Source organism: Tachyglossus aculeatus, chromosome 5 (assembly GCF_015852505.1).
Source record: "Tachyglossus aculeatus isolate mTacAcu1 chromosome 5, mTacAcu1.pri, whole genome shotgun sequence".
Lineage (NCBI taxonomy): Eukaryota > Metazoa > Chordata > Mammalia > Monotremata > Tachyglossidae > Tachyglossus > Tachyglossus aculeatus.
The window spans coordinates 6,663,997-6,680,115 of NC_052070.1; the positions used below are offsets into that span (position 1 = coordinate 6,663,997).

Sequence of the window (16,119 nt, forward strand, 5' to 3'; positions counted from 1 at the left end):
TTATTATCATTATTGTTACCAAACCATTCAGGCCACGTCTCCCCACCCCTCAAGACCCTCCGGTGGTTGCCCATTTGTGTTGTTGTCCGTCTCCCCCTTCTAGACTGTGAGCCCATTGTTGGGTAGGGACCATCTCTATCTGTTGCCAACTTGTAATAATAATAATAATGGTATTTGTTAAGCGCTTACTATGTGCCAAGCACTGTTCTAAGTGCTGGGGGGATACAAGGAGATCAGGTTGTCCCACGGGGGGCTCACAATCTTAATCTTAAGCAGCTCCGCCACTTGTCAGCTGTGTGACATTGTCAGCGTGGCTCAGTGGAAACAGACCGGGCTTTGGAGTCAGAGGTCGTGAGTTCAAATCCCCACTCCTCCAATTGTCAGCTGGGTGACTCTGGGCAAGTCACTTAACTTCTCTGTGCCTCAGTTCCCTCATCTGCAAAATGGGGATTAAGATTATGAGCCCCACGTGGGACAACCTGATCACCCTGTATCCCCCCAGTGCTTAGAACAGTGCTTTGCACATACTAAGCGCTTAGCAAATACCACCATTATTATTATTAAGTCACTTAACTTCTCTGGGCCTCAGCGACCTCATCTGGGAATAATAATAATAATAATAATGGTATTTGTTAAGCGCTTACTATGTGCCAAGCACTGTTCTAAGCACTGGGATAGATACAGAGTAATCAGGTTGTCCCACGTGGGGCTCACAGTCTTCATCCCCATTTTACTGATGAGGGAACTGAGGCACAGAGAAGTGAAGCCCCCTCCTTTCTCGTCCCCTCCTCCCCCTCCCCATCTCCCCTGCCTGACCTCCTTCCCCTCCCCACAGCACCTGTATATATGTATATGTTTGTACGTATTTATTACTCTATTTATTTGATTTGTACATACTTATTCTATTTATTTTATTTTGTTAATATGTTTTGTTTTGTTCTCTGTCTCCCCCTTCTAGACTGTGAGCCCGTTGTGGGGTAGGGACCGTCTCTAGTTGTTGCCAACTTGTACTTCCCAAGTGCTTAGTCCAGTACTCTGCACACAGTAAGCGCTCAATAAATACGATTGAATGAATGAATGAATAATATGCTTTGTTTTGTTGTCTGTCTCCCCCTTCTAGACTGTGAGCCCACTGTTGGGTAGGGACCGTCTCTAGATGTTGCCACCTTGTACTTTCCAAGCGCTTAGTCCAGTGCTCTGCACACAGTAAGTGCTCAATAAATATCATTGAATGACTGAATGAATGAATAATATGTTTTGTTTTGTTGTCTGTCTCCCCCTTCCATACCGTGAGCCCACTGTTGTGTAAGGACCGTCTCTAGATGTTGCCAACTTGGACTTCCCAAGAGCTTAGTCCAGTGCTCTGCACACAGTAAGCGCTCAATAAATATAATTGAATGAATGAATGAATGAATGAATAATATGTTTTGTTTTGTTGTCTGTCTCCCCCTTCTAGACTGTGAGCCCACTGTTGGGTAGGGATCGTCCCTAGATGTTGCCAACTTGGACTTCCCAAGCACTTAGTCCAGTGCTCTGCACACAGTAAGCGCTCAATAAATACGATTGACTGAATGAAGTGACTTGCCCAAAGTCATACAGCTGACAACTGGCGGAGCCAGGATTAGAACCAATAATAATAATAATGTTGGTATTTGTCAAGCGCTTACTATGTGCCAAGCACTGTTCTAAGCGCTGGGGAAGATACAAGATAATCAGGTTGTCCCACGTGGGGCTCACAGTCTTCATCCCCATTTTCCCAATGAGGGAACCGAGGCCCAGAGAAGTGACGTGACTTGCCCAAGGTCACACAGCTGACAAGTGGCAGAGCTTGTCTGCTGGGTGATCCTGAGGAAGTCCCTTCCCTTCTCTGGGCCTCGGTTCCCTCATCTGGAAAATGGGGATGGAACCTTGGGGCCCCATGTGGATCGAGGACTTGGTCCAATCCGACTTGCTTGTAGTATTAATAATAATGCTATTTGTTAAGTGCTTACTATGTGCCAAGCACTGTTCTAAGCGCTGGGATAGATGCAAGGTAATCAGATTGTCCCACATGGGGCTCACAGTTTTAATCCCCATTTTCCAGATGAGGGAACTGAGGCCCAGAGAAGTGAAGTGACTTGCCCAAGGTCACACAGCTGACAAGTGGCAGAGCTGGGATTTGAACCCACGCCCTCTGACTCCAAACCCACAATCTTTCCACCGAGCCACGCCGCTTGTCAATGACCTGTGACTCCCAACCCCGGGCTCGGCTTGAACTTCCTGAGCGCTTCCCAGCTTGTACTTCCCAAGCGCTTAGTCCAGTGCTCTGCACACAGCAAGCGCTCAATAAAGGCGATTAAATGAATGAATCACCATCATCGATCGTATTTATTGAGCGCTTACTATGTGCAGAGCACTGGACTAAGCGCTTGGGAAGTACAAATTGGCAACATCTAGAGACAGTCCCTACCCAACAGTGGGCTCACAGTCTAGAAGGGGGAATGAATGACTGCACCCAGGAAGCGCTCAATAAATACGATTGAATGAATGGACGAATGAATGAACAAATGCCGTAATAATAATAATAATGTGCCGAAAGTCGGTCAGAGGGCGTCTCATGTGGTCCATGCGGTGTGTTTGCTCCCCAGAATGTCCGGGATAAGGAAGATCCCAACAGGATGGCGGACAGTTGGATCGTCGGACTGGACGGCGAGAGCGGCCTAGCCAGCATCCAGGACCCGGGCGTCCGGGGGGAATGGTACGGTGTCATGGACTACAAGAAAGTAAGACCCCAGCGGAGGACTTCCCACTGCCCCCTCCCACCATAATAATAATAATAATAATAATAATAATAATGGCATTTATTAAGCGCTTACTATGTGCCAAGCACTGTTCTAAGCGCTGGGGAGGTTACAAGGCGATCAGGTTGTCCCACATGGGGCTCACAGTCTTCATCCCCATTTGACAGATGAAGGAACTGAGGCCCAGAGAAGTGAAGTGACTTGCCCCAAGTCACGCAGCTCACAGTTGGCGGAGCCGGGATTTGAACCCATAATAATAATAATAATAATGGCATTTATTAAGCGCTTACTATGTGCCAAGCACTGTTCTAAGCGCTGGGGGGATACAAGGCGATCAGGTTGTCCCACATGGGGCTCACAGTCTTAATCCCCATTTGACAGATGAGGGAACTGAGGCCCAGAGAAGTGAAGTGACTTGCCCCAAGTCACGCAGCTCACAATTGGCGGAGCCAGGGTTTGAACCCATAATAATAATAATAATAATAATGGCATTTATTAAGCGCTTACTATGTGTGAAGCACTGTTCTAAGCGCTGGGGGGATACAAGGCGATCAGGTTGTCCCACATGGGGCTCACAGTCTTAATCCCCATTTTACAGATGAGGGAACTGAGGCCCAGAGAAGTGAAGTGACTTGCCCCAAGTCACGCAGCTCACAGTTGGCGGAGCCAGGGTTTGAACCCATAATAATAATAATAATAATGGCATTTATTAAGCGCTTACTATGTGCGAAGCACTGTTCTAAGCACTGGGGAGGTTACAAGGTGATCAGGTTGTCCCACAGGGGGGCTCACAGTTTTAATCCCCATTTTCCAGATGAGGTCACTGAGGCCCAGAGAAGTGAAGTGACTGGCCCAGAGTCACACAGCTGACAGTTGGCGGAGCCGGGATTTGAACCCATGACCTCTGACTCCAAAGCCCGGGCTCTTTCCACTGAGCCACGCTGCTCTGTGCCTCATCTGTAAAATGGGGATGAAGACTGTGAGCCCCCCGTGGGACAACCTGATCACCTTGGAACCTCCCCAGTGCTTAGAACAGTGCTTGGCACATAGTAAGCGCTTAATAAATGCCATTATTATTATTATTATTATCATTATGATTACCAAACTGTTCAGGCCTTGTCTCCCCACCCCTCAAAACCCTCTGGTGGTTGCCCATCCACCTCCGCATCAAATCATCATCAATCGTATTTATTGAGCGCTTACTATGTGCAGAGCACTGTACTAAGCGCTTAGCACTGTTCAGATGGAAACTCCTCGCCGTCGGCTTTAATAGCGGAAAGAGCCCGGGCTTGGGAGTCAGAGGTCATGGGTTCTAATCCCGGCTCCGCCACTTGTCCGCTGTGCGACCTTGTCACAAGTTCTCTGGGCCTCAGTGACCTCATCTGTCAAATGGGGATGAAGACTGTGAGCCCCCCGTGGGACAACCTGATCACCTTGTATCCTTCCCAGCGCTTAGGACAGTGCTTCGCACATAGTAAGAGCTTACATGTTTTGTTTTGTTGTCTGTCTACCCCTTCTAGACTGTGAGCCCGTCGTTGGGTAGGGACCATCGCTACATGTTGCCAACTTGTACTTCCCAAGCGCTTAGTACAGTGCTCTGCACACAGCAAGCGCTCAATAAATACGATTTAATGATTGAGTGAATGAACAAATGTCATTATTATTATTATTATTATTATTATTATTATCATTATTATTACCAAACTGTTCATGCAACATCTCCCCACCCCTCAAGACCCTCCAGTGGTTGCCCATCCACCTCCGCATCAAACAGAAACTCCTCGCCATCGGCTTTAATAGCAGAAAGAGCCGGGGCTTGGGAGTCAGAGGTCATGGGTTCTAATTCTGGCTCCGCCACTTGTCTGCTGTGTGACCTTGGGCAAGTCACTTCACTTCTCTGGGCCTCAGTTCCCTCATCTGGAAAATGGGGATGAAGACTGTGAGCCCCACGTGGGACAACCTCATTACCTTGTATCTACCCCAGTGCTTAGAAGAGTGCTTGGCACATAGTAAGTGCTTAATAACTACCATAATTAATTAATTAATTAAAAAGCCCTCATTCTCCTTGCCCCCTCCTACCTCACCTGTTCCCCATGGGGCTCACAGTCTTCATCCCCATTTTACAGATGAGGGAATTGAGGCATGGAGAAATGAAGTGACCTGGCCCAGGTTTCACCGCAGGCAAGTGGTGAAGCTGGGATTATTATTATTATTATTGTTAATATAGTGCAATATAATAGTAATGATAATGGTACTTGTTAAGCACTTATTATGTACCAAGCACTGTTCTAAGCACTGGGGGGGATACAAGGTAATCAGGTTGTCCCACGTGGGGCTCACATTCTTAATCCCCATTTTACAGAAGAGGGAACTGAGGCACGGAGAAGTGAAGTGACCTGATGATGATGATGGTATTTGATACTAATAATAATAATAATAATAATAGTAATAATAATGGCATTTATCATCATCATCAATCGTTTTTATTGAGCGCTTACTGTGTGCAGAGCACTGTACTAAGCGCTTGGGAAGTACAAGTTGGCAACATATAGCATTTATCAAATGCTTACTATGGGCAAAGCACTGTTCTAAGCACTGGGGGGGTTATAAGGTGATCAGGTTGTCCCACGGGGGGCTCACAGTCTTCATCCCCATTTTACAGATGAGGTAACTGAGGCCCAGAGAAGTGAAGTGACTTGCCTAAAGTCACCCAGCTGATAAGTGGCAGAGCTGGGATTTGAACCCATGACCTCTGACTCCAAAGCCCGGGCTCTTTCCACTGAGCCACGCTGCTTCTCATGCACTTACCTAAGCCCTGGGGTAGATCCAGCGCTTAGAACAGTGCTCCAGTGCTTAGAACAGTGCTTTGCACATAGTAAGTGCTTAACAAATGCCATTATTATTATTATTATTATTATTATTATTATTATTATCATTATACAAGGTATTCAGGTTGGACACAGTCCCTGTCCCACATGGGGCTCACAATCTTGAATCCCATTTTCCAAATGAGGGAACTGAGGCCCAGAGAAGTGAAATGACTTGCCCAAGGTCACACAGCAGACACGTGGCAGAGCCGGGATTATTCATTCAATCGAATTTATTCAACTGGATTTATTGAGCACTTACTGTGTGCAGAGCACTGTAGTAAGCGCTTGGGAAGTACAAATCGGCAAAATATAGAGACAGTCCCTACCCAACAACGGGCTCACAGTCTAGAAGATTAGATTAGATTAAACCTGGATTAGAACCCAGGTCCTTCTGAGTCCCAGGCCCGGGCTCTACCTATTAGGCCACACTGTTTCATTCAACCCATGTGTTAAAACTAACACCAAAGAATCGAGAATAAATAAATACGATTGATTGATTGATTGATTGAGAAACCACACGGCGCAGTAGATAAAACACGAGTTTGGGAGTCAGAAGGTCATGGGTTCTAATCCCGGCTCCACCACTCATCTGCTGTGTGACCTTGGGCAAGTTGCTTCACTTGGCTGTGCCTTGGTTACCTCATTGATTCAATCGTATTTATTGAGCGCTTACTGTGTGCAGAGCACTGTACCAAGCGCTTGGGAAGGACAAGTTGGCAACATATAGAGACAGTCCCTACCCAACAGCGGGCTCACAGTCTCAAAGGAGACAGAGAACAAAACCAAACATCCTAACAAAATAAAATAAATAGAATAGATATGTACAAGTAAAATAAATAGAGTAATAAATATGTACAAACATATATACATATATACACGTGCTGTGGGGAAGGGAAGGAGGTAAGATGGGGGGGGATGGAGAGGGGGACGAGGGGGAGAGGAAGGAAGGGGCTCAGTCTGGGAAGGCCTCCTGGAGGAGGTGAGCTCTCAGTAGGGCCTTGAATGGAATCACTTAGCGCTTAGTACAGTGCTCTGCACACAGTAGGCGCTCAATAAATACTGTACTGACCACTTGGAAAGTACAATTCAGCAACAGGTAGTGACAATCCCTACCCAACAACGGGCTCGCGTGAGGAATGAAGACTGTGAGTCCCACGTGGGCCACGGACTGTGTCCAACCTGATTTGCTTGTATCGAACCCAGTGCTTAGTACAGTGCCCAGCACCTAGTAAGTGCTTAACACTGTAAAAAAATAAATATACAAGTCTCTTATTTCTATTAAATATTTTATTAATAACTAAATAATTAATAAATATTAACATGTCCATTAAAATGTTCTCCAGCATCTAAGGTCGGGGGTGCGGGGGGGTGTCTATGAGCTCAGCTGGGAGGAGTGAAATTGGGCCAAAGAGTCAATCAATCAATCAATCAATCAATCATATTTATTGAGCACTTACTGTATTTGTTAAGCGCTTACTATGTGCCAAGCACTGTTCTAAGTGCTGGGGTAGACACAAGGTGATCAGGTTGTCCCACGTGGGGTTCACAGTCCTAATCCCCATTTTACAGAGGAGGTCACTGAGGCACAGAGAAGTTATATATGTATATGTATATATGTATATATGTTTGTACATATTTATTACTCTATTTATTTATTTTACTTGTACATATCTATTCTGTTTATTTTATTTTGTTAGTATGTTTGGTTTTGTTCTCTGTCTCCCCCTTTTAGACTGTGAGCCCACTGTTGGGTAGGGACTGTCTCTAGATGTTGCCAATTTGTACTTCCCAAGTGCTTAGTACAGTGCTCTGCACATAGTAAGCGCTCAATAAATACGATTGATTGATTGATTGATTGCAGAGCACTGTATTAAGCGCTTGGGAAGTACAAGTCGGCAACATATAGAGATGGTCCCTACCCAACAGTGGGCTCACAGTCTAGAAGAAGTCAATCAGCCACGAGAAGCAGCGTGGCTCAGTGGAAAGAGCCCGGGCTTTGGAGTCAGAGGTCATGGGTTCAAATCCCGACTCTGCCAACTGTCAGCTGTGTGACTTCGGGCAAGTCGCTTATCTTCTCTGGGCCTCAGTTACTTCATCATCATCATCAATCGTATTTACTGAGCGCTTACTGTGTGCAGAGCACTGTACTAAGCGCTTGGGAAGTACAAGTTGGCAACATATAGAGACAGTCCCTACCCAACAGTGGGCTCACAGTCTGAAAGGGGGAGACAGAGAACAAAACCAAGCATACTAACAAAATAAAATAAATAGAATAGATATGTACAAGTAAAATAAATAAATAAATAGAGTAACAAATATGTACAAAAATATATACATATATCCAGGTGCTGTGGGGAAGGGAAGGAGGTAAGATGGGGGGATGGAGGGGGGACGAGGGGGAGAGGGGGAGGGGGAGTTACTTCATCTGTAAAATGGGGCTGAAGACTGCGAGCGCCCTGTGGGACACCCAGATCACCTTGTAACCTCCTCAGCGCTTAGAACAGTGCTTTGCACATAGTAAGCGCTTAATAAATTTATTATTATTATTATTATTATTATTAAGCCAGTAAGAGATCTCTCTGTTTTATCTCCCCAGGGTCTCTTTGCCGCCCACCTGCTGAACAAGAAGGCTTGTGTGTTGGTGAGGATGGTTGAAGCCGCGTTTCCCAGTTTGGAAGCGCTGAGCCACATCCTCAGCGGAAAGGTAAGCAAAGACAGGCTGAGATTATTCCTTCCTTCCTTCAGTCACTCAATCACATTTATTGATCTCTTACTGCATGCATCATCATCATCATCATCAATCGCATTTATTGAGCGCTTACTGTGTGCAGAGCACCGGACTAAGCGCTTGGGAAGTCCAAGTTGGCAACATATAGAGACAGTCCCTACCCAACAGCGGGCTCACAGTCTAAAAGGGGGAGACAGAGAACAAAACCAAACATACCAACAAAATAAAATAAATAGAATAGATATGTACATGTAAAATAAATAAGCACTCGGGAGAGGACAATATAACATCAGAAACATTCCCTGCCCACAAGGAGCTCAGAGTCTAGAGGGGAAGACAGACATTAATAGAGATAAATAAAAAAAGAGATAAGTAAATAAATGACAGATCTATCCAGATATATGAAAATAATAATAATAATGATGGCATTTATTAAGCGCTTACTATGTGCAAAGCACTGTTCTAAGCGCTGGAGAGGTGACAAGGTGATCTGGTTGTCCCACGGGGGGTTCACAGTCTTAGTCCCCATTTTACAGATGAGGGAACTGAAGCACAGAGAAGTGAAGTGACTTGTCCAAAGTCACACAGCTGACAAGTGGCGGAGCAGGGATTCGAACCCATTATTCGAATATTATTATTATTATTATTATTATTATTATAACGATGGTATTTGTTAAGCGCTTACTATGTGCCAAGCACCGTTCTAAGTGCTGGAGTAGGTGCAAGGTGATCAGGTTGTCCCACGTGGGGCTCACAGTCCTAATCCCCATTTTACAGAGGAGGTCACTGAGGCACAGAGAAGTGAAGTAACTTGCCCAAAGTCACACAGCTGACAAGTGGTGGAGCCGGGATTCGAACCCACGACCTCTGAATCCCAAGCCCGGGCTCTTTCCACTAAGCCACCCTGAAACATTCCCTGCCCACAAGGAGCTCACGGTCTAGAGGGGAAGACAGACATTAATAGAGATAAATAAAAAAAGAGATAAGTAAAGAAATGATAGCTCTACCCAGCTATATGATAATAATAATAATAATAATAATAATAATAATAATAATGGCATTTGTTAAGCGCTTACTATGCACAAGCACTGTTCTAAGCGCTGGGGTAGATGCAAGGTGATCAGGTTGTCCCACGTGGGGCTCACAGTCCTAATCCCCGTTTTACAGATGAGGGAACTGAGGCACGGAGAAGTTAAGTAACTTGCCCAGAGTTACACAGCTGACAAGTGGTGAAGACAGGATTCGAACCCACGATTTCTGACTCCCAAGCCCGGGCTCTTTCCACTAAGCCATTCTGTATATATGTATATATGGTTGTACATATTTATTACTCTATTTATTTATTTATTTATTTATTTTACTTGTACATTTCTATCCTACTTATTTTATTTTGTTGGTATGTTTGGTTCTGTTCTCTGTCTCCCCCTTTTAGACTGTGAGCCCACTGTTGGGTAGGGACTGTCTCTAAGTGATGCCAATTTGTACTTCCCAAGCGCTTAGTACAGTGCTCTGCACATAGTAAGCGCTCAATAAATACGATTGATTGATTGATTGATTGATTGATTGTAACATTCCCTGCCCACAAGGAGCTCACAGTCTAGAGGGGAAGACAGACATTAATAGAGATAAATAAAAAAGAGATAAGTAAATAAATGATACCTCTACCCAGCTGTATGATAATAATAATAATGATGGCATTTGTTAAGCGCTTACTATGTGCTGAGCACTGTTCTAAGCGCTGGGGTAGACACAAGGTGATCAGGTTGTCCCGCCTGGGGCTCACAGTCCTCATTCTCCCCCCGTCTCGACTGTGAGCCACTTGTTGGGTAGGGACCATCTCTGTATGTTGCCAACTTGTACTTCCCAAGCGCTTAGTACAGTGCTCTGCACACAGTAAGCGCTCAATAAATACGATTGAATGAATAAATGAATGAATTTTCCAGATGAGGGAACCGAGGCACAGAGAAGGTAAGTGGCTTGCCAAAGGTCACACAGCAGGCGAGTGTGGGTTTAGAACCCACAACCTAAGCGGGATTAGGCTAGTCCAGGATTAGAACCCACAGCCTCCGACTCCCTAGCCCATGTGGGGTTGGGAGAGAGCTCACTGTTGGGTAGGGACCGGCTCTATATGTTGCCAACTTGTACTTCCCAAGCGCTTAGTACAGTGCTCTGCACACAGTAAGCACTCAATAAATATGACTGAATGAATGAATTTTCCAGATGAGGGAACTGAGGCACAGAGAAGGTAAATGGCTTGCCGAAGGTCACATAGGCGAGTGTGGGATTAGAACCCACAACCTCGGCGGGTTTAGGCTAGTCTGGGATTAGAACCCACAACCTCTGACTCCCAAACCCAGCCATAGGTGATGTGGGGTTGGGAGGGAGCCCACTGTTGGGTAGGAACCGTCTCTATATGTTGCCAACTTGTACTTCCCTTGCGCTTAGTACAGTGCTCTGCACACAGTAAGTGCTCAATAAATAGCTAGCTCTCTTCCTCCCTTCAAGGCCCTGCTGAGAGCTCACCTCCTCCAGGAGGCCTTCCCAGACTGAGCCCCTTCCTTCGTCTCCCCCTCATCCCCCTCTCCATGCCCCCCATCTTACCTCCTTCCCTTCCCCACAGCACCTGTATATATGTATATATGCTTGTACATATTTATTACTCTATTTATTTATTTATGTATCTTACTTGTACATATCTATTCTATTTATTTTATTTTGTTAGTATGTTTGCTTTTGTTCTCTGTCTCCCCCTTTTAGACTGTGAGCCCACTGTTGGGTAGGGACTGTCTCTAGATGTTGCCAATTTGTACTTCCCAAGCGGTTAGTACAGTGCTCTGCACATAGTAAGCGCTCAATAAATACAATTGATGATTATGATGGTGATGATAAATACGACTGAATGAATGAATTTTCCAGATGAGGGAACTGAGGCACAGAGAAGGTAAGTGGCTTGCTGAAGGTAACACAGCAGGCGAGTGTGGGATTAGAACCCACAACCTCAGCGGGATCAATCAATCAATCAATCAATTGTATTTATTGAGCGCTTACTGTGTGCAGAGCACTGTACTAAGCGCTTGGGAAGTACAAGTTGGCAACATATAGAGACGGTCCCTACCCAACAACAGGCTCACAGTCTAGGCTAGTCCGGGATTAGAACCCACAACCTCTGACTCCCAAGGCCATCCATAGGTGACGTGGGGTTGGGAGGGAGCCCACTGTTGGGTAGGGACCATCTCTATATGTTGCCAACAGCGCTTAGTCCAGTGCTCTGCACACAGTAAGCGCTCAATAAATACGATTGAATGAATGAATGAATGAGGGGGGAATGAATAAAGGGACCAAGTCAGAGGGAGCAGGAGAAGAGGAGAGGAGGGTGCACTCAGGAAAGGCTTCCTAATAACAATGAAAATATTGATAATAATCCCACTGCCACTCACTATGTGCCAAGTGCTGTCAATCAATCAATCAATCAATCAATCGTATTTATTGAGCGCTTACTGTGTGCAGAGCACTGGACTAAGCGCTTGGGAAGTCCAAGTTGGCAACATCTAGAGACGGTCCCTACCCAACAGTGGGCTCACAGTCTAGAAGGGGGAGACAGAGAACAAAACCAAGCATATTAACAAAATTAAATAAATAGAAAAGATATGTACAAGTAAAATAAATAAATAAATGGAGTAATAAATCCGTACAAACGTATATACATATATACAGGTGCTGTGGGGAAGGGAAGGAGGTAAGGCAGGGCTGTTCTAAAAATCATGCCAAGCACTGGAGTCTAGCATGCCATGTTAAGCACTTACTATGTGCCATCCCTTCTAGACCTGTATATATGTATATATGTTTGTATATATTTATTACTCTATTTATTTATTTTACTTGTACATATCTATTCTATTTATTTTATTTTGTTAGTGTGTTTGGTTTGTTCTCTGTCTCCCCCTTTTAGACTGTGAGCCCGCTGTTGGGTAGGGACTGTCTCTAGATGTTGCCAACTTGTACTTCCCAAGCGCTTAGTACAGTGCTCTGCACACAGTAAGCGCTCAATAAATACGATTGATGATGATGATGATGACTGTCTCTATATGTTGCCAACTTGTACTTCCCAAGGGCTTAGTACAGTGCTCTGCACACAGTAAGCGCTCAATAAATACGATTGATTGATTGATTGATTGATTGAGAGCCCGTTGTTGGGTAGGGACCGTCTCTATGTGTTGCCGAATTGTACTTTCCAAGCGCTTAATACAGTGCTCTGCGCACAGTAAGCGCTCAATAAATACTAGTGAGTGAATGAATGCCAGGCCACACCGTGCCAAGCACTAGAGAAGCAGCTAGGCCCGGTGGAAAGATCGCGTCTGGGAGCCAGAGGATGTGGGTTCTAATCCCGGCTCTGCCACAGGTTTTCTGGGTGACCTTGGGCAAGTCATTTCACTTCTCTGGGCCTCAGTTCCCTCATCTGGAAAATGGGGATGGAGACTGTGAGCCCCATGCGGGGCAGGGATTGGGTCTGACCCGATTAGCTTCTATCTATCCCAGCGCTTAGAACAGTGCTCGGCACATAGTAAGTGCTTAACAAATGCCACAGTTATTATTAATACAAGATAATGAGGTCAGACACATTTCTCACCACATGGGGCTCCTAATAATAATAATAATAATGGCATTTATTAAGCGCTTACTGTGTGCAAAGCATTGTTCTAAGCGCTGGGAAAAAATAATGGCATTTATTAAGCGCTTACTATGTGCCAAGCACTGTTCTAAGTGCTGGGGAGGTTACAAAGGGATCAGGTCATCCCATGGGGGGCTCACAGTCTTCATCCCCATTTCACAGTTGTGGGAACTGAGGGCCAGAGAAGTGAAGTGACTTAATAATAATAATAATAATAATGGCATTTATAAAGCGCTTATTATGTGCAAAGCACTGTTCACGTTACAAGGTGAACAGGTTGCCCCACGGGGGGCTCACAGTCTTCATCCCCATTTTGCAGATGTGGGAACTGAGGCTCAGAGAAGTGAAGTGACTTGGCCAGAGTCACCCAGCCGACAAGTGGCAGAGCCGGGATTTGAACCCACGACCTCTGACTCCAAAGCCCGGGCTCTTTCCACTGAGCCACGCTGCTTCTTGACTCCCTTCCGATTCCCACTGGGCCATGCTGGTTCCCATTTACCAGTCTTCTGGCCTGTGAGCCCGCTGTTGGGTAGGGACCGTCTCTATACGTGGCCAACTTGGACTTCCCAAGCGCTTAGTACAGTGCTCTGCACACAGTAAGCGCTCAATAAATACGATTGATTGATTGATTGATTGTTGGGTGGGGACCGTCTCTATACGTGGCCAACTTGGACTTCCCAAGTGCTTAGTCCAACTCTCTGCACACAGTAAGCGCTCAATAAATACGATTGATTGATTGATTGACCATGGATTGATGGATGAATTGATTGATAGCAGCCTGACGGGCTACCGCTGATTCCTTTCAGCCTCCGGAGCCGCGGCCTCCACGGCGGAGGCTGATTTATGCCGTCCTCTCCCCTCGGATCAAGAACGTGGCCCAGTTCGGAAGACCGATCGATGAGCTCTGTAGAGGCGTCCCCACTTACTTCGCCCAGAAAGTAGCAGGTGAGTGGACGTTCGAGGTTTTTAATTCACTTTTTCTCTGGACTGTCCGCATCCCCCGGGCCTGGTTGAACGATTGAGGTCATTTCTATGAATTCATTCCTTCAGTCGTATTTATTGAACGCCCACCGCTGGACTAAACGCTTGGGTGGGAACAACACGACAATCAACGGACACACTCCCTGCTCAGAACTAGCTGACTGTCAGAAGGGGGAAGCAGACATTAATAATAATAATAATAATAATGGCATTTATTAAGCGCTTACTATGTGCAAAGCATTGTTCTAAGCCCTGGGAGGTTCATTCATTCAGTCGTATTCATTGAGCGCTTACCGTGTGCGGAGCACCGTGCTAAGCGCTTGGGAAGTACAAGTTACAAGGTGATCAGGCTCACAGTCTTCATCATCATCATCATCAATCGTATTTATTGAGCGCTTACTGTGTGCAGAGCACTGGACTAAGCGCTTGGGAAGTCCAAGTTGGCAACATATAGAGACGGTCCCTACCCAGCAGTGGGCTCACAGGCTAAAAGGGGGAGAATTTTCATCTTATATGTTGCCAGTTTGTACTTCCCAAGCGCTTAGTACAGTGCTCTGCACACAGTAAGCGCTCAATAAATACGATTGATTGATTGATTGATTAATCAGAGAGGCAGCGTGGCTCAGTGGAAAAGAGCCAGAGGTCATGGGTTCAAACCCCGGCTCCGCCAATTGTCAGCTGTGTGACTTTGGGCAAGTCACTTGACTTCTCTGGGCCTCAGTTACTTCATCTGTAAAATGGGGATGAAGACTGTGAGCCCCACGTGGGACATCTGATCAGCTTGTAACCTCCCCAGCACTTAGAACAGTGCTCTGCACATAGTAAGTGCTTAAAAAATGCCATTTTTTTTAAATCTCTACTTTACAGATGAGGTAAAGTGACTTGACCAAATCAATCAATCAATCGTATTTATTGAGCGCTTACTGTGTGCAGAGCACTGGACTAAGCGCCTGGGAAGTCCAAGTTGGCAACATCTAGAGACGGTCCCTACCCAACAACGGGCTCACAGTCTAGAAGAGGGATGCAGAGAACAAAATGAAACAAGTAGACAGGCATCAGTTAGCATCAAAATAGATAAATGGAATTATAGAAATATTCCCAGATATATATACGGAAGCAGCGTGGCTCAGTGGAAAGAGCCCGGGCTTGGGAGTCAGAGGTCATGGGTTCTAATCGCGGCTCCACCTCTTGTTAGCTGTGTGACTTTGGGCAAGTCACATCACTTCTCTGCGCCTCAGTTAACTCATCTGTAAAATGGGGATTAAGATTGTGAGCCCCCCGTGGGACAAACTGATCACTTGTAACCTCCCCAGCGCTTAGAACAGTGCCTTGCCCATAGTAAGCGCTTAACAAATGCTGTCATTCTTTTAGACTGTGAGCCCACTGTTGGGTAGGGACTGTCTCTATATGTTGCCAACTTGTACTTCCCAAGCGCTTAGTACAGTGCTCTGCACACAGTAAGCGCTCAATAAATACGATTGATTGATTGATTGTCATTATTATTATCATTTTCGTTACACAAGTGTACTTCCCAAGCACTTAGTACAGTGCTCTGCACACAGTAAGCGCTCAATAAATATGATTAATTGATTGATTATCATTAATAAAATGAATAGAGTAATAAATATGTACAAGTATGACTTTGGGCAAGACACTTCACTCCCCTGGGCCTCAGTTCCCTCATCTGGAAAATGGGGATGAAGACTGTGAGACCCACGGGGGACAAACTGATCACTTGTAACCTCCCCAGCGCTTAGAACAGTGCCTTGCCCATAGTAAGTGCTTAACAATTGCCATCATTATTATTATCATTTTCATTACACAGTGCTTTGCACTTAGTAAGCAGTTAATATTATTATCATTAATAAAATGAATAAAGTAATAAATATGTACAAGTATGACTTTGGGCAAGACACTACACTCCCCTGGGCCTCAGTTTCCTCATCTGGAAAATGGGGATGAAGACTCTGAGCCCCACGGGGGACAAACTGATCACTTGTAACCTCCCCAGCACTTAGAACAGTGCCTTGCCCATAGTAAGCGCTTAACAATTGTCCTCATTATAATTATAATTTTCATTATACAGTGCAC

At 45.4% G+C, this 16,119-nt stretch overlaps 1 protein-coding gene across 1 annotated transcript in view; it reads left to right on the plus strand.

Annotated features, from left to right (window-relative positions):
- GKN1 (gastrokine 1) overlaps nt 1-16,119 on the plus strand; it is a 30,933-nt gene that overhangs the window by 13,361 nt on the left and 1,453 nt on the right. Inside the window, exons 3-5 of the mRNA XM_038746415.1 lie at nt 2,628-2,762; nt 8,247-8,354; nt 13,854-13,992. Coding sequence (XP_038602343.1) covers nt 2,628-2,762; nt 8,247-8,354; nt 13,854-13,992 — 382 coding nt within the window. The remainder of the gene's footprint in view (nt 1-2,627; nt 2,763-8,246; nt 8,355-13,853; nt 13,993-16,119) is intronic.